This window comes from Ciconia boyciana, chromosome 8, assembly GCF_034638445.1.
Source record: "Ciconia boyciana chromosome 8, ASM3463844v1, whole genome shotgun sequence".
Taxonomy (NCBI): Eukaryota; Metazoa; Chordata; class Aves; order Ciconiiformes; family Ciconiidae; genus Ciconia; species Ciconia boyciana.
The window spans coordinates 60,693,981-60,717,415 of NC_132941.1; the positions used below are offsets into that span (position 1 = coordinate 60,693,981).

Below are 23,435 nucleotides of genomic sequence, written 5' to 3' on the forward strand. Positions count from 1 at the left end.
TGAAGGCTGGGCACTCCTCCAGCCACCAAGAGTCGGCGACCGCGGGCCGGGGAAGGCCGGGGCCACCCGGGCGCCAGGCCGGGCTGCCCTCGCCCCGGCGGGAGAGCGTCGAGGCTGGGCAGCGCCGGCGCTGAGGGGGGGCGCGCGCCCCCGCCTCAGACCCAGCCGTCCCCGGGCCGCTTATCCCCACCGCGGAGGGCAGAGCGTCCCGCTGCCCGCCGGCCCTCCCCGCCGCGGCGCCTCAGCCCGGTCCCCTCCCCGCTCCTCGCCGTCTTCTGCGGGCCTCGGGCGGTCCCCTCCCCGGCGGGTGGCTGAGGGGACCGGGCCGAGGGGAGCGCGGGGGACGGACCGGCGGGCGGGACCGGGAGCCCCGCCCCTCGCGCCCCGCAAGCCCCGCCCAGCGCCGCGCTGCACCTTTAAGAGCGCGGCGAGGCGTGACGGGCAGCGTCACGTGCGGCGGCGGGGCCGGAACGCGAGCGCGTGCCCGGCAGGCTGAGGCAGCGCCCCCGCCGGAGCGGCCGAGCCGGGACTCGCCGGGCTCCCTGCGGCAGCGCGCGTGCGCGCACCCGCGTCCGGCTCGGGAGCGCGCCCCGTCCCGGCCCTCCCCCTTCCGCCCGGCGTGCGCGCGCGGGAGCCGCGCGGCTGCGGAGCGGCGGGAGCGCCCCGCTCGCCCGGCCGCCCTCCCTCCTCTCCCGGCGGCGGCGGCGGCGTGCGAGGATGGAGCTGTTCCAAGCCAAGGACCACTACATCCTGCAGAGCGGGGAGCGGGCGCTGTGGTGCAGCCGGAGGGACGGCAGCCTGCAGCTGAGAGCCGGTGAGCCCTCGCCGCCGCCGCGGGGCTGGGGCCGGGGCCGGCGCCGGGGCGCGCCTCCGTGCCCGCTTCCTGTGTGGGAAAGGGCGGGCCGAGACCCAGCCGCCCGAGGTGCCCTCGCCGGGGGGCGGCGGCTGACAATGGCCGGGGAGCGGGTCGCTGAGGGGAAGGGCGGTGGCGGAGCGGAGCACCGCAAAAGCCGCCGAGAGCAGAGCGCCCGGTCGCGGTGCCGAGCCCCGGGTGAGGGCGGGGGGCGGGCAGGGCTGGTACGCCAGGGGTCTCCCCGGGGGTGCCGCGGGTCGGTCGGTCGGGGCTGACCGCCTCTCTCTGTCGCCCCGGTTCTCGGGGCTGACCGCCTCTCTCCGTCGCCCCGGCCCTGGGAGGGCCAGCCCCGGCTGCCGCCGCCGTCCCCGCGCTGCGGGAGGCAGCTGCCCGGCGCCCTGTGCGCGGGGCGAGCCGCGGCGCGGAAGGTCACGCGTGTCCTGGCACCGGTGGCCCAGCGCGAAGCGTACCTTCTGCGGGCTGAGCGACCGTCGTTCTTGCACGATGTGCTGCTTTCTCTGCAAAATCAAGTCGGGCTGCCCCTGCCAGCTCCCCGGGCTTCACCCGACTAGTTTATACGTTGAGATGCCTCTGGTCACCCTCACCGGAGCATCGTTAAATAGGAAAGGGCCATCTTGTGTTGGTGTCAGCCTTATATAAGTGATGCTTGCCAGTGTTTCTGATAAACGGTGATTGCGTCTTGGAACAAATGTATTCCCTGGTCTCCTCTTTTAGGAGAAATTGAACGCTTGCGAATTGCTCTCAAATTTGTTTTAGTGACTGTAGGCAGTGTAAGTGACAATTACAGTGGGGGGACTGCGTGTATTATATCAGGCTGCAGAGAACAAAAATTGTAGATAGTTGTGTTAACGGAAATTTTGTAGCAATGGTAATTATAATATCCTATCTGGGAGGTTAGTCAGTAAGGGTGTCTGTAAAATGAAATACCATCCTTGGAAATTAGCTTGCTTTGAGTAATATCTGTAGCTTAGATGTAAAGGACCATAGCATACCTGCTTAGAAGTTAAAAAGAGTCCAAATCGCTGGATGTTTCACCAAATGTGTGGCAGGCTGCACAGGTGTTACTTACAGCTTTCTAAAATTGGGACCCAAGTTATGCCGAAAAAGCCGGTTAAGCATGCATATGACCAGGTTGGCTATCAGTACAGTACACTTCATGAGCTTTTTTTTAGAGGATGGAAAAACTTTATGCATAAACATAAAATACCGTTGTTATCTGTGTTTATCCAAAGAACTGTTTTTGATAGTAGTCTTTCTTGTGTTATGTTTTTGTACTTGAGTCATGTCTTGTCAGTGTAATTTGTTTGCATATCTTAGATAAAATTACAGTCTGTCTCAAGTTAACATCACTTATTCTTGTCCCACAGCTTCACTTGTGGTTGAAAGTCCAGTAATACTTTGATTTATAAATCACCTTACAAAATACTTGATGTTAAGCTAGCAAACAATACTGCTAGTCAGTGAAATGCATGTTTTTGTGGGGGGAAACCCCCCTCCCCCCCCTCCTCAGTTTTAGATTTGCAATAGTTATAATCATCTGCATAGGCATAAAACCTCTTACTTGACCCAGAGTAATAAAAGCACAAACTAGTGAACTGTAGTTCTGGAGATTGGTGTTTGAAAGCTTTAGTTTTAAAAGCATCAATCACTTGTTTTCATGCAGCCATTGCTGTGATTTTTTTTTTTTTTTTTCCCCTTGAAGTCCATTAACGTCATGGAGGCTTTGCCAGTGCCCAGCAGTTTGTCTGCATGCTGTTCAGCAGCTTTTTGTCCTTAGCCTACCTGTAAATTTTCAGCCAGTACACACATCCCTGTTGTGCGTGACCTACAGATTAATGAAAGGTAATATGATATTGAAGTCTCTTAGTCTGCTTGAAACTCTTCATTGTGAGTCATGCTTTCACATTTCAATGTGTTTGTAGTTTTGTTTTTCCAACCCTGTCTACGGATCATCTTATTGAAAGTGGGCTCTAGGGCTGTGAAATGAAACACCTTATTATTTGAAAGTAAGCCCGAGAAGGAAAGAGTTCTCTCAAAGAAAAGTATTTCATGGATCAATAGCTCTTGTATTAAGACAAAGTTGGATATCCCTAAGTTTACAATTTTATTACATTTGACCATTTATAATCAAGGCCACTGACTGGAAATGAGTAAATGGATTACTGTGTGATGACTCACTGCCATATTAAAAAAAAAAAAAACAAAGTCATAACTTGTGTTCATTGACATGTTTAATAGTCTGTCAAAAGGTTATAATCTAACTATGTGTCTTTACTTGTTTTTGGAGGCCTTGGTTTTATTCTGTCCCAGAGAGGCTTCTCTGAATTAATCTTTATACTTTATCTTAATACTGGCAAACCTTGCAAAGTATTGGTTTATACGATAGGTATGAATCTAAAGAGCTGATGCTAAGCTTTATAATACTTTCCTCCCTCAACTATAATGGCATGTTCAGAAATTTGCTAACCTTGAAAGCTGTATTTCTGACCTCTTTGAATCGTGGAGAGAACTGCTTGAATTAAAAAAGGCAAAAAACCCCTTGGTAAATATTTGCTATAAGCAAAGTCTGAGGTTGGCCCTAGTTTGAAGGATGTCTGCCTATGTTTACAAGATGTTTCTGGTGGGTTTTTTTTCTCTGAAGTGAAAGCACTAATGAGTCACCTGCAGGAAATCCATGAATCACTTTTGGCATCACAGATTTTGTTAGGAATTTAGCTGTCTACAGTGTACTTTTTTCAGTGTAGTGAAAAAACATGTGTTGTTCAACCATGCTTTAAATACCTTACATCAGGTCTTGATCGGGATTTCACTCTTGGTTTACTCTGTTTATGCTCTGCTTGGCTGCTTCTGACTGGTAGTTCTACATGGATTACAAACATCGTTTTATTGATGTAGTTGGTATAAATTATGTATTTATATATGCATGTGTATACACATATAGAAAAGAGCAAAAGTATTGAAGACGCTGAATTCTTCTCACCATTTTCTGATCAGCAGAAAAAGGAATGAGACTATTTTATGGGGTGAAAACTTCTATTATCATTGTGTTGACCTTGATAATTACTAGTAGTAACGCTGGTTCCCACCACTCCAGAGAAAAAAACCTATGAGATGTTTTGAGTGATACATAGGTTGGAATTATTCTAACACAACTTTTGGGGACTTCGTGCTGAAAGACTCCATCGCCTCTCGCTGTAAGAGTAAGGTGGTGTTAAGGTGTGTCTTACCTCTGGAGCTATAACTGGAGGCAAATGAGCATTTGTTTGTTTTAAACACTTTAGGAAATGAGTGTTACAGTACTGATTTTCATCTGTTGAAGATGGTTGTGAATCAGTGTTGTGGTTTAGCTTCAGTTGGCAACTAAGCCCCACACAGCCGCTTGCCCCGCCCCCCCCCCTCCCCCCCCCCGTGGGATAGGGGAGAGAATCTGAAGAGCAAAAGTAGGAAAACTCGTGGGCTGAGATAAGAACAGTTTAATAATTGAAATAAAATCATCATAATAAAGTCTAATGAAAACAGAGACGAACAAAAACCAGGGAAAAACAACAAAAAAACAAGTGATGCAACTGCTCACCGCCTGCTTGACTGAAGCCCAGCCCGTCCCCGAGCAGATCGCTGTTCCCCGGCCAACTCCCCCCGGTTTCTATACTGAGCATGATGCTGTATGGTATGGAATAGCCCTTTGGGCAGTTGGGGTCAGCTGTCCTGGCTGTGCCCCGTCCCAGCATCTTGTGCACCTGGCAGAGCAGGGGGAGCTGAAAAGTCCTTGACCAGTGTAAGCACTACCTAGCAACAACTAAACATCAGTGTGTTATCAACATTATTCTCATCCTAAATCCAAAACACAGCACTATACCAGCTACTTGGAAGAAAATTAACCCTATCCCAGCCGAAACCAGGACAATCAGTAACTGAAGCAATGCCTCTGAAATATTTTTCTTTTAATGAGACACATGTTACCGAACAGTATTTTCAGAGTATCGGGGGAGAGATTTCAGGTTAGGTATCTTGATCTGATAGTGTGAAATCTTCTCTAATCACAGATTATAAGGCCATCTAATATTCTAGCTATGTGTGCTTGCCTTGCTCCTCAAAGACATTACAGGAGTCCTGTAGAAATTACGTGTCAGAATTCCTGAGCTGTTCTTCATGATTGTAGACTGGAGGAGAAGAGTAGTTCCTTGGTTTGAAGTCTAATGCCTTTAAGTGCTCAGGTGAAGGCCTTGATGTAATGAACGCTGTAAGGAGCAATGCCACCGATACCAATAGATGTATCAGTAAATTTAAGGCTACAGAATAGTCCTAAGCATGGCTCTGAGGGATGATGGCCTGAGTGTTAACTCATGCTACTGAAGTATTTAATACAAAACTGACTTCCTAAATTTCAGTAGTATGTCTTGGAAACAGCCTATCTATTCTGGAAAATGAATTCCAGAGGAGGTAGCTTTAGAAAAATTCTCTCCATATTTCAAGTTACTTCATAAGGAACCTCAAGCTGGTTTTTGACACTTTTTTTAGCTGCAATGGTTACTGAACTGTTTCTCACCCTTGCCTGCTCATTCTGTTCCCTCTTTTCTGTACCCTTTCTGAGTTGTCAGCACAACATACTTATGGCATATGTGACAAACCAGATGTCAGAACTGATCTGTATTAGCTGCAACCCAGCAAGAATGTATGCTTAAAAAAAAAATCTTGAGCAGTTAGTTCCCTGTTGCTGCTTGCTCCTTCTCGCCAGAGAGAACAGAGGACTAGGGGAGAGGGGCGGGCTGCTGTGTATCCTTCATCTGATTGAATATTGCATACATTAGTCAATTTTGTATCTTCTGACTGTGAGGCGGGATCTTCAAATGTATTTACCAGAGATAAATTATTTTCTACTTTCATTAAATAAGATCTACTTTGTAATTCCATCCATTATTCTTTTTACGGAGCATAGTAAAACTAAAACTGAGGCTTAAATGGGTTGATAGTATGCTACATCATAACTTGGTGAGAATTAACTAAATTTTGAGGTGGGATGTTTCTTGTTTAGTTTTCTGTTGAGTCTTGGTAGCAGACCAGTTGAATGCAAGTGTTCATGTCTCTCTCCTTTTTTTTTTCCTTCCCCTTTTCCTTATATGAAGAGGTCTGGAAATGCCAAACTTGTCCCAACTCAGATGCATAGGTGTCTTGGAATTCCTGCCCACACTGAAATGACTTTAGGTTTTAAATAAATATATGAAAAACCTCTTAAGCGTGACATGCTGTTGCTTTTTTTTTTGCGATCTGAAAGTTGCTTGCTTGCTTTGTGAAGAAAAAATCTTTTTTTTTTTGGCCAGAATGAAAATGAATCTGTAATTCAGGTGGATTTTTGTGACTTGTATTTTGCTAGCAGAGGTTAGACTCATCTTTGATCACATGGGTTAGTATTAACTAAATAGTGAATAGGAAATTGCAGACTAACTGCAACTAAAATATTTAGAAGGCACTGACAGGTAGCAGCCTTTCAATTAAGAAGGATTTGCGTCTGTATCAAAAGCTTGTGGCTTTTCTATCTGTGACTAGTGTTGTTCTTATTAGGTTCTTTCACAGTTTAACAGTGTGGGTGACACTTCAGCTGTACGTGTAAGGAAACATTAAAACTAAGTCACTTAAGTTTTAAACTGCCTGAACTGTAGTAAAAGGCGACCATTTATTTGATATGCCACTTGTGTTCTTTCAAAACAACTGTTGTAGATTGGAATGTGATTTTTTTTAATGGTCTTTAATTGATACTATTAAGCATACAGGAGAGACATTATGTTGCTGAAGTTATGCCCCAGAAAGAATGGTTAATGCTGCAGCTTCTTAAGCTGAGAGGTTTAAGACATTTCCTGAAGGTTTTGGGTGACTTCAGGAAGTGATTTGCTGGGCAGTGGGGCATTTGCTGGCAATGAAAGAGTGAGACTGACACCAAGAAAACACTTTCTCCTGCTTCTCTTCCAAACTGCTGTGTTGCATGGCAGCTGCAGCAGGAGCCCTGAGATGTCAAGGGCCTGCAATAACTTCCACTAAATACTTTCCTCCAACTGTGAGACTTCTCAGATGGTGGTTTAGCATTTTCTTTTAGAAGCAAATTCTTCAGTGCAATATCAAACAGGTCTCAAATACAGCTTGCTTAAATATTGAATGTGGGTTTCAGAAACTCATTCTGTTAGGGTTGTGTATCGAGACTTGGGGCCCAGAGTTTGGCAGACTGTACTTTTTCTCCTCAAATGTCTCAAAGATTTGAGACTAGTGGCAAAGGCTTTTTTTGTCAATGTTTAGAGGTTTCATGATCCATGTTTGTTATGAAGAACATGAATTTTTTTAATGTACATGGAGGTTTTTAGAGAATAAGATACAAATTTGGTAACTCTTTGCTTCTCATTAAGTGTTAAACTTGCTATAAACCTGTGATTTTAAAGTGGTTTTGGTCATTGAATATTCTGGATTTGTTACAAAAATGCATATAGTTATTCTAATGGAGAAATTTGTATGTGCAACTAAGTCTGTGTTTCTTGAAAACCCACTATCCTGCTCTGGTAATCTAATTTGATCTAGGATGATTTAACTCTTCTCTTTATTTGAACAAACAAGAACAAAACTTTTCTGTTCTGATTTAGCCGAATCACTTACTCTTGCAAGTATCATTTGTGAAAATCTTAACCAGGAGATAACATTTGTTGTAAGATAGAATATGAAAACAGAGTCCCCTGAGGAGGGGTATGCCTATGGGTATGTACAGGTTTTTCTTCTCCCTTCATCTGTTTAAACTTTTTGTGAAGTGCTCTAATTCCTGTCTGTGGAGTTACACTTCCAGCTGATGGTCGTCAGTTCTGTCAGCTGATCATGTTCTAACAATATCCTTATTTAAGATCATTGCATTGCACATGTCTTCATAGGAAACAAAGCAATAGAAACACATATCAGGAAGAGAACAAATTGTTGGAGGGATTTCTAGAGGAGAAATTTGGAAATAGTACAAAACCCTTTTTTATGAAAGCTCTGCTTTAGTGAACAAGAATATGAATACTCAATGATCAGTTGTATATTTTTGTTCCAAACACCTCTAATTCCTCCCCTGATAAAAACTGGGAGAGGATTTTTTCCTGAAGAGCTGAACTGAAGTGAATGGAATTCCACTTGAACACTTAGGTTCTTCCGTTTAAGGAAGAAATCTTAGTTGAATAGAAGCCCTGAAACAGAGCTCATTGTGTCTTTGAGAAACTGAGAACAAGCCACTTGAACATACTTCAGGCTTGAAAACTTATGCTCTATTTTGAGTAATGTAGTAAGTCTTTGTCTCTGGTAACGTGATGGGGGATAGTAGGCAAGATCATACTGAGATGCTGAAGTAAATCACATAAGATGCCAGGATTGTGCAAAACAGAATTCCAAGCCAAATTTAGAAGTGTATGACCTTGCCCAAGAGGTAGTTGCAAAATGTAAATGGCAAATTTGCTGGTCTGTCATTAATTGTTAACTTTCAGTTTGTTTTCTCCTTGTCTGTTTCTCAGTTTAGGAAAAACAGCAACTTTCCCACATATGGCTGATGCTTAAGTTTGTCCCTATACTGACATGTCTTCTAGTAATGTTTAAATGATATATTGCTTGTTGTCATTTGATTAAATAGTCAATTTGTACCCAACAGTTTAAAAAAAAAAAAGGGGATATATGGGGGGGGTGTGTGTGGTATGAAATCCTTTACTTTCTGTTCCTGAAACATATGTGCCAAGTTTGAGTAACTCCCTTATTTAGTCTTTGAGATGGTTGTTCCCAATCTGTAATTCTTCTTCTGCTTTGAGTTTGATTAGTTGGGCAGTCTCAGAGGGAAGTTAATTATGGAGTGAGAAGAAAAGGTGACAGTGAAGGAAAACCTTCCTTGCTTAGACTTGGCTCACCACAGCTATACCAGTATTTCTCTCATGGCTCTTAAGAAGCATTAACATAAGTCAGTTCAGTGATAAATAAACTGTTTTTCATAATTGCAAAATCCTTCTACTCACTTAATGTTTATATTTAAATCTTTTGAGGATGGGATAGCTTTCTTGCATTCTCTTTTGAGTATAGCTATAACTGTTGAGCAAACTTTTAAAAACAGCATACCTTCAGAACGAATGAACATAGTGTTTAAACTGTCAGTTTAGTAAGTAGGTTTGAATAAAATCTTTCTCCTGCCTTTCTGATAATTTCCCCCTTACAAAGTAAATAGGATTAAAAAAAATTGCAGACAACCTACTGCTTTCCTAGCTTTAAGGATATACCCACAAACAACTTGAAATACCAGCTGGAAATGGGGATGTGTCTTGGTCCATAACAATATTAATTAGTAGTGTTGTTACTTTTGGAAGGATAGAAGATATTTCCTTACCTGCATCAATTCTGAGAAAGTATGTGTTTACTAGCAGAGTTGAGCAGTGTAGAAGAATAAAGGGAAATTCTAAAGTAAAAAAAAAAACCACCTTGCTGAGCTTCAGTGGCTTAGTGCCTATTCGCATTTTAAGAGGGTCACTGCTGGTCACTTACCTGAATGATAATTACAGGTTTGTGGAAGGGGTGAAGAGGCGATTCTAATTTCAAGTGGTTGAAACACATCTAACAGCTTGTTGCACACATTTAGCCACCTACAGCAGTGGCCTCTAAAGTGGGGTGCACGCACCTCGGGGGTGCACAAGACAATCCATTGGGGTGTGGGAAGAAAATATTTTGTACCATTAATAAAGATAAACATGATTTTAAAATCATGTTTATCTCATCCATTTAAAACTTCTATTTTTGTGTATGTTTTATAATGTATGTAATATTAGTACAGTAGAACATGTATAAAATTTATAAATAAATATACATATATCTGGGGTGCATGCTAAAATATTTTTTACTGATGTGGTACGTGATCAGAAATGTTTGGAGACCACTGATCTACAGGGTCAAATTCTGTTTGGAGGGAAGATGTTTCACCTGGTAACAACAACTGGTACACGAGTTCCTTGTGCAATTACTTGTAATACTGGATACTCTCCAGACAACTGAACGTTTTCCATATGTTTTTAAGTTTCCTGAACAATGCCTCGTGACTCAGGGGATTTTATAACCACAGCAGAACACAAAGAATTGTTCTTTATCAAAATGAGTAGTAAGGATTCATTTTTGTTAGGTACTTTCTCTGGGACTTGCATCCTGCTCTTGCAGCAATAATACAAACTTGTATTGTATACTCCGATCCCCACTGCTTTAAATCTGTCGCTATACAACCTGAATTGTACTTGAGCTGTTCCTGTTCATCTAGTCTAACTTTGAGATTCTGAAGGAAAGTGTCCAAAGAAACGAAATCACTGTTTCATTTTCCTAGGCACAAGCGGGTAGATGTGTACTTTGTGTAGTGTGCTGTGCTTCTACAGTTGAGACAAGCACTCTGCAAGAAACTTGCATTGAATTACTGTTTGGAAAGCACGCTTCTCATTGTTGGAGATTGGAGGATAAGCAGGCCTTCTAGCAAGGCTGTAAGGTGTAGTAGCAATGAGAATACTAACTGGGGTTTTTCCAAAATCCTCTTGGCATAGCCTAGCTGTAGGCTTCTTAAGGTGGGGGGAGTGTGTGTGGGGGCAGACTGGCGAGTAGTCGTAATTTCATTTCTCTCTTATAAAGCTAAGCAGTTCAACTCTAAGTGATTGAGGGCTCTCGAGACTATTAACACTTACAGCGCAAGCTGTCTAAATGACAAATTAAAGATCATTGAAACAGGTGATTAGCTGAAGGAATAACTTCGTTAAAGTTGGGTGGAAAAGACGCAAGTAAATAAAGTTAACGCTTCATGACAGCTAAGAACTTGTATGTGTAACACTAAATGTCTTAATACCCCTCCATCTTTCTGCAATTATAGTAGCTTAAATATAAATTTAGAAGTCTGTGCTGAAAGGAAAACTTAATTAGCTGTAGTTTGTTTGCGTAAGTAGTCCTTTATTTCCTACAAGAGAAAGAAGTTCAAGTTTATACCCTTAAGTCTTCCCAGTTAATTTGTAATCTCTTAATCCTGGCTAATATTTCAGAACACTATTCAAAGATGAACTGGAACTTGGAAGCAGACTTTCTTTTGAAAAGCTACAAGAGGTCATAAGGGTCAAATAGTGCTAATAATAAAGTCTTGTAACTGTCTTTGATCTAAAGCAGACACCATTTAAAGAAAAAAATCTCAAATCTATTTAAAAATAGTATTGAAGTTTTTTCCTAAAAGTTAACACTTCAGGTGTCAAATGTTACATTAGCAGAGCTGAAAGATTTACTTTGGCTATTTACAGTGAGTTACTCAGTTTTTACTTTTTATATATAAATGTCTGTTGCTTGTATTGAATGGTGAGAATGATTGTGAGAATTGCTACTCTCTCAGGCTATGGGAAGAATTTTTGAGAAATAGCATGCATTTATATCTGTGTTTATACACTTGCATATAAACTGAGCTTGAAGTTCAGTGATGTTTTGTATGTTTTTATACTGAGTACGCTGACTGGAAACACTTTCTAGCTGAGGTCTATTCCTGAAAGCCCACAAAGTTTGAGGAAGGTGAGAGGAGTATGCTCCCTGAACTACAGCGAGATTGGAAGATAAATAGTTATAGCTATTTGGTGGATTGAACCAGGCAGTGGCTCAGTAGTAAGGGCTGGATTCAAGTGATTACAAATGAAATATTTTTTTCTTCCTGCCTTCTCCCCAAAGGAAGCTGATAGCCCTCCTCCTTAAACTCTTCAGACTTGCCTGAAGCAAGTGGCTTATCCCAAAGCAGCCGTTTTTCTTATCAGAATTTGTGCCTGACCTTGGATCAACTCTGCTGGTGGTAGACTGGAGAAAGAGCTAGAAAGCAGTTTTGGCTTTTGATCCTCTTCCAAGTTACTTTTGCATCGCCTTTTTCAGCATTACAGTTGTGTAAACATGAAGAATTAAAGAAACTCTGTCTGGCATTACGTGACCCTCGCTGCTGGTAACCTCTGAGGAGTGGTGGTGAAAGTAATCACATCAAAGATGGTTTTGTTCTGAATTTGTGACGGAAATTCTGTTGTGCTGCAACTACACTGCTGATACAATCACTGTGACTGGTAAATGTATCAGTGACCACTAATCTCTGACAGGAATCAGCAAAGAGAGGCAACGCTTATTTCAATAGCTTGAATTTAGTTAGCGGGGTAAGGGAAAGAATGAGCAATTTTGTACTTTGGGATGGAAACTTGGTAAGCAAGTACATACCTCAAAGTATTAAGGGCATGTGTTAAGGCCTATCAAATCCTGGCAGTTCTCTCAAATTAAAACATACTGAGGACACCGGAGAAGTCCGTGAGTCAGGGCAGATCTTCTTTGGGGATTGGCTTGCTGCCCATAGTGACTTTCTGTACACAGCTTCCTACTCTCTGCTTTGAAGGCCAATGGCTATTTTGACAGTGCTCACTATCACCAGCACAATACTGTAAGAAGTCTGTTTCAACAACATTGTGTGCAGTTTCAGGTTGATAAGTCTTTATTCCCGGCTGTCTAAGTTTCAAGAGATCACTAGATGACTAGTATGACATCCATAGGAAGATAAGTTTGTGTGGGGAAACGAGTAACTGTATTGATAAGTTGTATTTCACATTGTATCTCAAAGCATTTGGTCTGGTTTGGGTGTAGAGGAAAGTGCAGTGTTTCCTTTGATAGAGCCTTGTGGTAGTTAATTATTATTGAGACAGTATTTCTTTAAAAGGAAAACATGAAAAAAAATTTCAAACTTGCCATGTGTTGTTTTAGCATTCAGCAGTCAGAAATGTGGCCACGTGTCTCTTATGTATGCTATCCGAAAACTTTTAACTGAGGATTTTCAGTTTTGTTTTGTAGGGTTACTTTCCCCCTTGGCTTTAAAAAGATATAAATACCTTCTGTAACATGTATCACTGTCTACCAACTTATGCTGCCTCTTAAATTCTGCTATATTTTACAGTTAAAGACTAATCTCCTACAGGCTTGCAGTTAACTTTCTTGGATCTCTGTATATTTAAGATCATTACCTAAGCAAAATTAAGTAGTTATAACTTTAAAAGATACAAGATGGTGGCTGAAGATAGCTGCTGCCAGAATTGCCAGACAGACTAAATGACTGCAAGTGAACAGTCTTGAACAATTTTACAGTATTAGTCAAAAGTTGGAGACAGCTTCTTCCAAAATAGAGTAAATAGGACTGCACTCAACATGAAAGCTCGAATTCTTTGGGGGTGGGTGGGGGAACAATAGTTAAACCTTTTAATGTGGTTAATCCATCTTACATTTCCAGAGCGTACTCTTCAAGAGGAAGAGGTTCATATAGGTATTTACTGTAGTGATATTTATTCAGCATGATTGGGTGTTGGCTCTGAGTCAAGATATGGCTGTTACACAGGAAATTGAGCTATAACCAGTAATGAAGTCTTTATCGGAAGGTCAGAACCAGATGTGTTTTATTTAATTAAAACAACTTGCTTCTTGCTATGCTGTCACACATATATTCCTATAGAAAGTTCTCTAGAAATAGTGTAAGAAAAAACAATAAATCTTGTGATACTGTCACCAAAGAAAGTCAGTGTGATTCCACAATTGGCATTTTTTTTCACAGCCTACGGGCATTTCTCCTGTAAGGCTTCTCTGCATCTAGGTTTTCTTGGACACTGAAAAAACCATGTTAATCTCCTCAAATGTTGCTAAATGTGTCATTTTTTTCTGTGCCCTGCCTTCCCCGTGGAAAATTTCCTTGAAACAGCCAGCCTTCACTGTTAGTAGCTTGGTAATCACACTTATCTCAAGAGCCAGTGCTGCCCAGCTGGTGGATCCATATTTGCTGTCTTTAAACTCTTAGTCTAATGCGCATTTAACTCCAAATGCATTCTCTTTTTGTCTTCCAAGGCTCGTCTATACTTTAAGTGAACGTAGGAGTCGGAGTTTAGAGCCAGTTTCATTGTGCCTCTGTACTACTAGGAAGAAGTATTCCTGTAGAAGTCTTGGACATTGCATATGATTATGTCTAGGGCTACATATGTCAGAGTAACCCACAAAACTAATAGAACAGCTACGTAAGACCCACTTGTCCTACAGTCCCTGATACCCGTTTCCTTATGTCCTTTTGCAGGCAAGTCTAAACTATTATTTCCTTATATCTGTAATTAAAACAAAATCTTGTTTTCTCTTCTTTTTTGTCTCTTGTAAGCTACTAGAAGAAAACCTCACTTACTATCCACAGCTTTCCTACTAATATTTCTTGTCGTAGCAGGAAATCGGTGGTTTAAAAAGTCTTAGATGGTATTCTAGATTACTAGGTTTGTAGAAGCTATGGTAAACCTTCAGTGGTTTGGTTCTTTTCATTCTTCCTGTGCCTGGCTTTTTTTTTGTCTGCTTGATATATCTAGCTGGTTTCTAGCTCTCACAATAGAATATCAATGTAGAAGTCAATTGCAAAGATAGCAAAAAGCAGATGAAGTCTGAGACAGTACAGCTCTAGAAAATTCCCAAGGGTGAAGACAAGACTCTGGGATTGTGTGGGTGAACTGGGAAAGAAGGTGGAAGACTTGGGAGTGAGGAAAGCTGCCTGTGCTCCTCTTTCCTGTAAGTTTGCTAGTGCACATTTTCTGCTCAGCATACACATGCTCTTGCATGTTGGTTGGACTGAAACTCTGAGCTCAGGCTGTCCTAGAACTTGTTTTGTATGAGCACAAGTCTTTGGCATATGGATACAAGATGAGCTTAGGTACTTCAGCAAGGTTTGAGGGTAAATCACACTGTTCATGCTGTCGTAGCCACCGTCACTTATTTCCTGGTGCTCATCTATCTGTGTTAGTCTTCTTAAGAACTTCATTTAGTTATGGCATGATTCCTGCTAGTAACCGTCTGCAGCACTCTTACAGTGAAACAGGAAGAACCAGGAGTTTCTCTGCAGATGTAGTCCATTAAATGGTGCAGCCTGGTTACACACATTAATTGTAGCTCTGTACTGGGTCCTGCAAACATCGCTTTAAATTCTGCTACCGTGTGCTCTTAGTTCTTGCCTGTCTGCATACAAGCACATGTGATATATTCCATTTAAATGAGTTCAGTTTAGATCTATCGTGACTTAAACCATTTCTGTTGTATCTCATGTAAATGCTTGTATTAATGATGGAATTAGCTGAGTCTGGTTTACTATTAAATGTTATGCTGAAAGCTAGGAATAAATGTGTGTTCTTGGAATAGCGAAGACGCATTTACAAATGTTTCAAGGAGGATACAGTGTTTGAAAATAAGTATGTAAAAAGTATCAAACTATCAGTTGTCACCTGCAGATCTCAGACTTCCAAAAAGAAACTAAGGTCTTGTAAATAAAGTGTGCGTAGGTGGATGATTTGTACTCTTCTGTATCTTAAGATACTGTGTGAGTTTGTTCTTTCAAATGTTCGTCTACTTACACTGGGAGCTAAGATACTTAATTTGTCTGGATGTTAAAACTGGAGAAACTCTTCCACCTTGGAAGAAGTGAGTTTTGGTTGATAACAAGCTGCTTGTCCTTCTTGGTACAGAAAAACCTTCTCTTCTCCTTTGCGAGTTTGTTCTCTCCTACACAGATATTAATTGCTTTTAAGGATTTGTTTTCACTTAAAAGATTTGACTTACAATATTTATTCTTTCCCACAGTCTCAAACTCTTGAACAGGTACTATGCCACTATTAGAAACTCTTACTGGGTATCTACAAGGTGTGTCTGTGACCACAGGATGCTCTTCATGTTTATATCATCTTACTGACTTGCATCAGGTGGTGGCTTGAGTGCATGTTGAGAGGAGTACCCTTCACAGATTACAAAGTTGATAGTGTTGCCTTCCTGCTTTCTCTTCTACTTCCTATGTGGTTCACTGCAATTTCTTAACAGTAGGAGAACTAGAAACCTAAAACTTAACTCTGTGAAGTTCGGTATTCCATGTCGTTGTTGGGAGTGTTTTAACAGAAGAGGAAGTGTGTGTGTATGTGTGCCTGTATGTGATGATGTGAAGAGGATGTGAAACTAATAGTAATTGGATAGGTATGGGAGAGACCTGGGGCTGAAAGTTAACATCTGCAAGGTTTTTGAAGCTACATTACTAACTTAATGACCTGTATTCAATTTCACTGTAGCTATGTAAAATTTCAGTTAAGTTACAAATTCTAATGGATATTAGAAGAATTAAGCCTCCATTAAACTGAATTACCATAGCTCCAAACAATTATATATTTTTTTTCTGAAATATCTGGGGTAGGGCTTTACTGGAAACTTGGTAATTTGGTCATAGGTACTTGGTAACAAACAAAAATTGGACAGCGTATGTATCTTATTGCAGGAATCGTGGTGTATTTTCTACCATATAAGGTGGGGAAAGTGGAGAGAATGACCATCACTGGATTAATTGTCCTGTTGAGTTTACTTTAAAAAAACCAGGAGCTTTGTTCTTTTTTGCAGCCACTGATCTTCTTTTGGCTTGGAATCCCATTTGTCTGGGCCTGGTAGAGGGAGTCATTGGTAAAGTTCAGCTTCATACAGGTATGTGGTTTTTGTTTTGGTGTGGTTTGGTTTGGGTTTTTCTTACTGCTAATGCACTTTTTTAAGGTCAGTGATACTACAAATAATACTGTGTAGCTCCAGTGGAATTATGTAGTGTTCTTTGCAACGGAGAACTCCCAATGATGTGAACTTGTCAAAGTGATTATATTATAGCTGCAGATGCAAATTCCCTCTACTTTCCAGTGTATGTATTTTGGTTTGTCACTGTCTTGTAAAAATGGAGAACTGCATTCACAAAGAGTAGAAATTTGTGTTTGAAGTTCTATCTGAGGCTCCATGCGAGAAGCGTAAAATTCTCGCACCTTTTTGAATAATCCTTTCACGCAGCTTTTTGTTGTTCTCTGATGGTACAGTGCAAAATGTAATGATGGAAGTTTTCACAAAAATATAGGGCTTGAATTCTCAATGCTATATGAAAACCTGAAGAATAACTACTACCTTGGTACTTTGGTACCAAGGCTACCTTGGTACTACCAAAGTGCTACCTTGACTCTTTGAAAGTAAAAGGAACATTTAAACTTATTTGTAGTTAAATGTAAGACAGCTATAAAATGAAAGCAGGCGTAGAATGCATTGTGATTTAATGTTAAGTCCATCTCTAACTGATTCTAGTAACTTCTTCCTGTAAAATAAGGTCAATGCTCTTTTAGCTTTAGTCAGCTGCAAATTCCTGTAGCCATAATAAATATTTATTTTGATATATACCAGCTTTGTCTAGAAAGAGTCTTCTGCCAGTAGAGCTCTAGATATCTATTTACTGACAGGTAGGAAAGCTAGTCATAAACTCTGCTTCACTTACCGTGTGCTGTTCTTTTTGTGAATGCTTAGACCCCGCATTTAAAGTAGTGCCTGGCAATATGATCAATACAGGTAAAGTTTCAAGTGTGTTCCAGGATAGCGGGGTGGATTAAGTGCTGAAATGGATCAGATGTTTGTGGTCTGTTGACTAGAAACAGATTTGTCAAGATGGCAGTGGTGTACTAGCAATAGGGGAGGAAGGAGAACAGGGGCTGGTACACCACTGCATGAGCGTATGACAGGTCTAGTTCTCGGAAATGCTTGGCTCCATATTTACTGTAACCCCTACGTCTCGTTTCTGAGAGTAATAGTTCAGGGCCCATCTCCATGAAATTTATGATCACATCCTCTTTCCAATTGCATTGCTTCATCTTATTTGAATTTCACCTGATATTTTTGTCTGTGCTCATTCTACAGATCTAGTCAGCCATCCTTTTTCAGATCTGATGATAGGAAGTGGTTCAGACCCTGCCATCTGACTGTCTCTTCTCATCCAGGTTGTCTGTGCTGTTCAGCACGTGCTGTTCATGATGAATGATGGCTAAACTCCAGTAATGACCTCTTTCTGCTGTGGGAAAATGCTCCATGATTGTTTTTAGCATGGGTTTTTGTGTGTTGTGTTTTTTTAGGGTGGCGCTTCTTTTTTTGAGAAAACTAAGCACTTAGGTACACAAAGGCCTTCCCCCCCTCTCTCTAGGAAGTCTAGTATAAAAGCCTTTGAAGAGGGAGACCTTGTCAAATGCTTTCTGGAAGGTCTAGTATGTTATGGCAACCGAATATCCTTGCATGTGTGCTTATTGTGAGGCACTTCCTCTGCTTATGAAAGCTGAGTTGAAAATTTCCCCAGCATGTGACTCTTCAACAGGTGCCAGCTTGCTGTTGTCAAGTAAATTAAGATTGTCAGGCAATAAACCTGATATCTGGTGGTCTTTCCATGTGTCCTATAGAGCTACTGAATCAATTACGCTCATCCAGGCACTCCATTCAGTTGCTACTTAGGCCAGTTGAAGCATTTTGTTTCCTCTCTGCATTGTTCAGATGACACCATCACAAACTGTTCCTAGGCTACCCTTCTTGTTGTCGATATTCTGGTATTTAGTGATGCAACTGTCCTGTAAACAGACATTTATTTTCTGCCTTTAAGTGCCTGAAGAAAGATACAATCTCCAGCTATTTATTCTTACTCTTCTGCTGAGAACTACTGCTCCCTTGAATCTGCTGACAGTTGCTGATGAGTGTCCTTCATCGGGCTGCAGTCAAAACAAGAGGGCTGACTGAGATGTCTGACATAGGTCTCTTGAAACCTATTATTGTCAATGAACTCTCCCTTGATCATATTAAAGTGTAGTTTTATGTAATCATCTAGCACTCTGTTACAGTAACCTGTCTTCATTACTTGTTCTTGTATCAATCTTTGTCACCTGGAAACTTTATCAGCAGAAGTTGTATAAATATTTAACATTGCTGGACCACTATCTCCAGACTTAAGAGTACTGTGCTGTGGAAGCTGGGCAAAATGCTTTTTTTCCCCAGAGCTGATCAGGAACAGGAGGACTTGTTGCTCTGATTTCTTCTCCCCTGCCCCCAGACTATAAGCATCAGAAAACTTAATTTGGAGCTTTTTTGGCTAACTAAAGTCCTGCATGGGCTTGTCCTGCTCAGAACTGTGTTATGAGCTATTGTTAGAAAGAAGTGCTGGTGTGTCTTTAAAATGCTTAGCACGTGCTGACTAATACTGGAAACTTTAAATACCTTTTTAAGCACTGAAGTTGCTACCAGTGAGCTCTAAAGCTGTCACTAAGCCTATATGCACTTTACTGTTTTGGGCATAGATCCTTATATGTTCTTGAAAGATTTGCTTAATGCAAGAATGCTGGAGTAGTCCTAAGATGACCTTGAAATGTTCCTGTAGTCAGTCGTGGGCTGTCCGTAATTTAGCATTGAAATACCCTTGCCAAATTGCTGTAACTAGGGATGGCATTTAATTTACTCTTAATCTTGCTGACTTTATTGCTGGCCTAGTACAGGAGAACTTGTAGAAGAGCTTCTGTGGCAGGGAAGCAGTCTTGTAGAAACCAGCTAGCCAATATTACATGGTTTATTTTTTAATTCTGTAAAGAATTTTTGCTGGGAGAGGGTCAAGCGTACATCTGGACATAACTGTACACTCACAGTGGAGATGAAAGTCTACTTAAAGTATCATTTGGTTCTTCCATAATACTGAATTTTCGTAAACATTAAGATGCTTTTGGTGGGGACACCCCCCCCACCCCCCCCCCCCCCCAAACAACAAAACCTTAATTGAATATCAGAATGCAAGGATATGGTCTCTTACCTTTTTCTGGCCCATCCCAAGATGACTTGTAAGAAAACGTGGAGTAAAAATGGGAATAGAAGGAAAAGGATTTTAGGATGTGTTGTGGAGATAAGTTACTGAAACAGAACATTGTGCATTTTCTTGGTACAGATGCAGAGTTAAAATTGTCTCTGCATGATCTTCCCTACAGAGGCAGCACATTTCTTGCATAAACAGTGTCTCCTTTACAGAATATTAATTTTGTTTTGTAGTCCAGTTAAGTGTGCATACATACAAAATACAAGTGTAGCCACTCAATTTCCTTTATCAAAATCCCAATACAGAACTAGAAAGAGGTGGTGTTATTTTTCGTTAGAATAAAAAGTAGATACTTTAATCCACTAACATGGTAATGGTGTAGCCTGAAATTGAATCACTTTTGATCAGACTACTTAGCAAGTTGATCAAACATTGTAGTGCTAGAATATGCTCAGAGTTAATGCTGTATATCTAACTATAACCAAAGCTGGATTTCTTAACCAGTTCCAGCAACTTCCACTTAACTCATTCCACCACACGTTTTTCTGGTTTTTTGGTCAAAGCACACTCCTATGCAGTTTAATGTCTGTACTTGTATCAATTTGGTGTGCTCTTACAGTGCTGGTTAATTAAGACCCAAATTAAATGCTGCTGCTGCTGGCAAGGTTCCATAGGCTCAGTAAACAGAAGGGAAGTGGAGTTCTTCCTTCCTTCCCTATCCCCAGGAAAGGAAAGCTTTTTTTTTTTGTTAGCATGCCTCTGAATCTCGATAGAAACAATGAGCGGTTCAGCATCTGAAATATCTTCAATGAGATGTGACTGTTGCCACTTCTAACTTCATCCAACCAACAACTTAAAACACTCTTTTTGCATGCAACTAATTTTTAAGTTATTCAAGTAACAAAAAAATAAGAAAATGGTAGTGTGGAATTTCTTGGCTGAAATCAAAATACTTGCAAAAAGCAGCATTTATAGTAAACTTATGCAGTTTAAGAAAAGTTACTGCAAAAGCATTTGGGGAAACTAAATGCTAGATTGTTGGGGAAGTGTTAGAGAAAATAAACAGCAGTGGTGTGCTGACAGTGTTGAAGCAAGAGAAGAGCTAAATTCCTGTTTTAGTGAGGAATGGGAGATAATAGCTTACTTTAGATATAATACTTAAATTAGTTGTTTCCATAGTTCATGAAACACTAAATGAATATTAGATCTTAAGAGACGATTTAAAACATGCACTCTTCTGGAATGACATATAGTCATTCTGTAGCATTCTTCTGTACACACCATACCTCCCACATTGAGTAGACAATAACTAATTTTTATTTTTTTAAAGCTGTTCTATGGAACTACTTTTTTAACTGCAGAAGCACATACTCTATTTAGGATTCAGTTATTCAGATACTGCTGGCAATTATATTATGCTGCTTCTATGGCTATTGTTGAAGCTTTTACTTTAGGGCATACTTTATCTGCTTGATTACTTCCTGACTGTTTTCTTTTGATCTGCTGGGGAATTCCTGTTTTCTTTCAATGTTCTGTGGCTCTGGCTATAACACAAATAGAGCTTTGAAATGTACACCAAGATGACTTTGCCTTTTTAAAAATGATAAAAGGATACAGAACTCATTTGGCTGTATTAAGCTCTTAAGTTCTTGTTTACTGCTACCAGGGTTTGTTAATAAGAGGTAAACTGAAGAGTAGCCAGAGATTTTTTCTTTTCCAGCTTTCACTAAGGTGTATCTGCTTAGAAATGCCTTTACATTATACTTTTTTTTCCAATGGAATCATACTGATTATTTCACTGGAGCTCTAGATGGTATCCTTCTGTAAAAAAGTATCTGTTTTGTTTGTTTACATACACTGGTGATCTCCTCATAGGAGTAAGTTGTGTGGCTAACTTTCTGTAGGTGGGAATAGATGAGATTATAGGACTGCCCAACAGGAATATCTGTCTGGATGCCCTGTTGTACTACCCTTCTGTTAAGCTTGGATTGCCCTGTGTTTCCAGAGACTGTATTGTTTTTGCCTACTGGAAAGCAATGTAGAAAATAGTAGACCTTCTTTTAGATGAAGTGGTAGACATCTTCATCTGTTGCTGGTGTTTTTGGCAGCATTTCAATTTCCCTTTTTTTTAAAAGGACTTTCTTACCTATTCATTGGTTGTCTTACTGTTGCATAGAATCTGTCCTGTTTTCCTCAGCTTCCCTTTTCTTATTTCCACCTTACCCCCATGGTTGCTAGGTGGAATGCTGGAGGCAAAGGCAGCTGTTCTCCAAGTCATGTTGCCTGTACCTGTACAGAAAAGCTGTGCCAGCACCTGCTGTCAGTGAGGGTAACTGTCTTGCTGGCATTTGCTGTCACTGTCTTGTCCTTATTTGTTACCCTTTGACCAGTTTTTAGGAGACTATGCTTATGTCACAGCTTTGAGTAACCTGGTCCAACCTCAGAGCTGACCCTGCTTGAGCAGGGTGACATCCTGAGATCCCTTCCAACCTGACTTGTCTCTGTGATCCTATAGAGACTGTGATTCTGACGCTGTGTTCAGGAAGTAGTGCAGGGCTCGCTGTAGGAGATCACATACATTAAATAGGTGGTGCATGTCTTCATTCCCCTTCCCCTCCTCCCTTTTTAGGGGGCAGCCTCTGGTTCTCACAGCGCATTTGTAATTATGAGGATCTGTAATTTTTAAAGGCTTCTTAGTACCCAACATAAGCACATCTCTTTTCTAAAGATAGTAATATAGAACCAAAGCAAGGAGTAGAGTGTCATAACACACAGTAGTCTATTTACAGTGATTATTCGCTTTCTTTAGATAGAAGAAACTGCTGCTTATACATATCTTGTCAGATTTGGTTTGAAGTGTTCAAGGTTTTTTTAATTGCAGTTTTTGGAAAGATGCTCACAACTTTGATAGAGCTTTAATTCTACGCTGAGAGTATATTGGAAAATCTGGGAAAGAGAACAATTCTGGGTGTCCTGTGACTTTGAACACATTATCCTGGCTTTTTCTTAAGCAGTCAGAGGATAAATAATGTTTAGAATTTACTGAGCAAGGAAAACAGACTTTGTATTTGCTATAAAGTCTCCAAATAGATATATTTTTTTTAAAGGCTGTATATTGTGTTCAAAGGCATAATACATGACACAATCTACTGTCACAAGTGTGGAAGCATATTTAAGTCTACCATAGCAGGCTTTTAATGTCTGTATATGACCTCTTCAGTTAAACTCAGTTGGTTGCTTCTCAGTTGGGAGAAATAGTGAGTGTATATGTGTGTCTCTAAGACTTTCTGTGCCTTTTCCATCTCTCTGAACAGAACTTTCCTTTTTGACTCATAAAAGCCCAGCACACTACTAGCATGCTACTGATCTAACCAAGGGATTAAAATCTAGGAAACTAATGTCCAGGCACTATTCAGCAGTCAGTGGGAATGTTTGTTGTTCTGTTTCCCTGTCTCTTTAAAGTGTTGAAGCTGTAATTGCAAATGTTGTAGATTGATTGTCTGTATGGAATGCACCTGTTACCAATACCTTCATTACTCTTTGGCTCATTAATTTCTATGCCACTTAGATGCATATACTTCAGGAATGACGTTGTGAAACTTTAAACATACATGAGCTGCTTAATGATGCAGTCCATGTTTGCTCACCAGATTTCTTAACTCATGAATCTTGTAATCAGATGTTACTTGTGTCTGTCTTGTTTGCTGTTTTATACACAACAGAAGGTACAAAGGGAAAATCTTAGCTTGCTGTCTGTTGAGCTCCAGCTATTCTTTTCAAATTGCACTGCCATTACTGACATTAGTGGGAATGTGCATCATCCTAGAGATTACCTAATTGCAGTAGGTGAAGCAGTGGTAACTTTACCTCTAATGG

The 23,435-nt window shown here is 40.8% G+C and overlaps 1 protein-coding gene across 2 annotated transcripts in view; it reads left to right on the plus strand.

The window, feature by feature from the left end:
- Positions 1 to 472: 472 nt before the first annotated feature.
- The window catches only part of INPP5F (inositol polyphosphate-5-phosphatase F), a 46,751-nt gene continuing 23,788 nt past the window's right edge, over positions 473 to 23,435 (plus strand). For both annotated transcript variants that reach the window (XM_072870556.1, XM_072870557.1), the window contains exons 1-2: positions 473 to 814; positions 16,325 to 16,405. In XM_072870556.1, the coding sequence (XP_072726657.1) occupies positions 718 to 814; positions 16,325 to 16,405 (178 nt within the window). In that variant the 5' untranslated portion in view covers positions 473 to 717. The remainder of the gene's footprint in view (positions 815 to 16,324; positions 16,406 to 23,435) is intronic.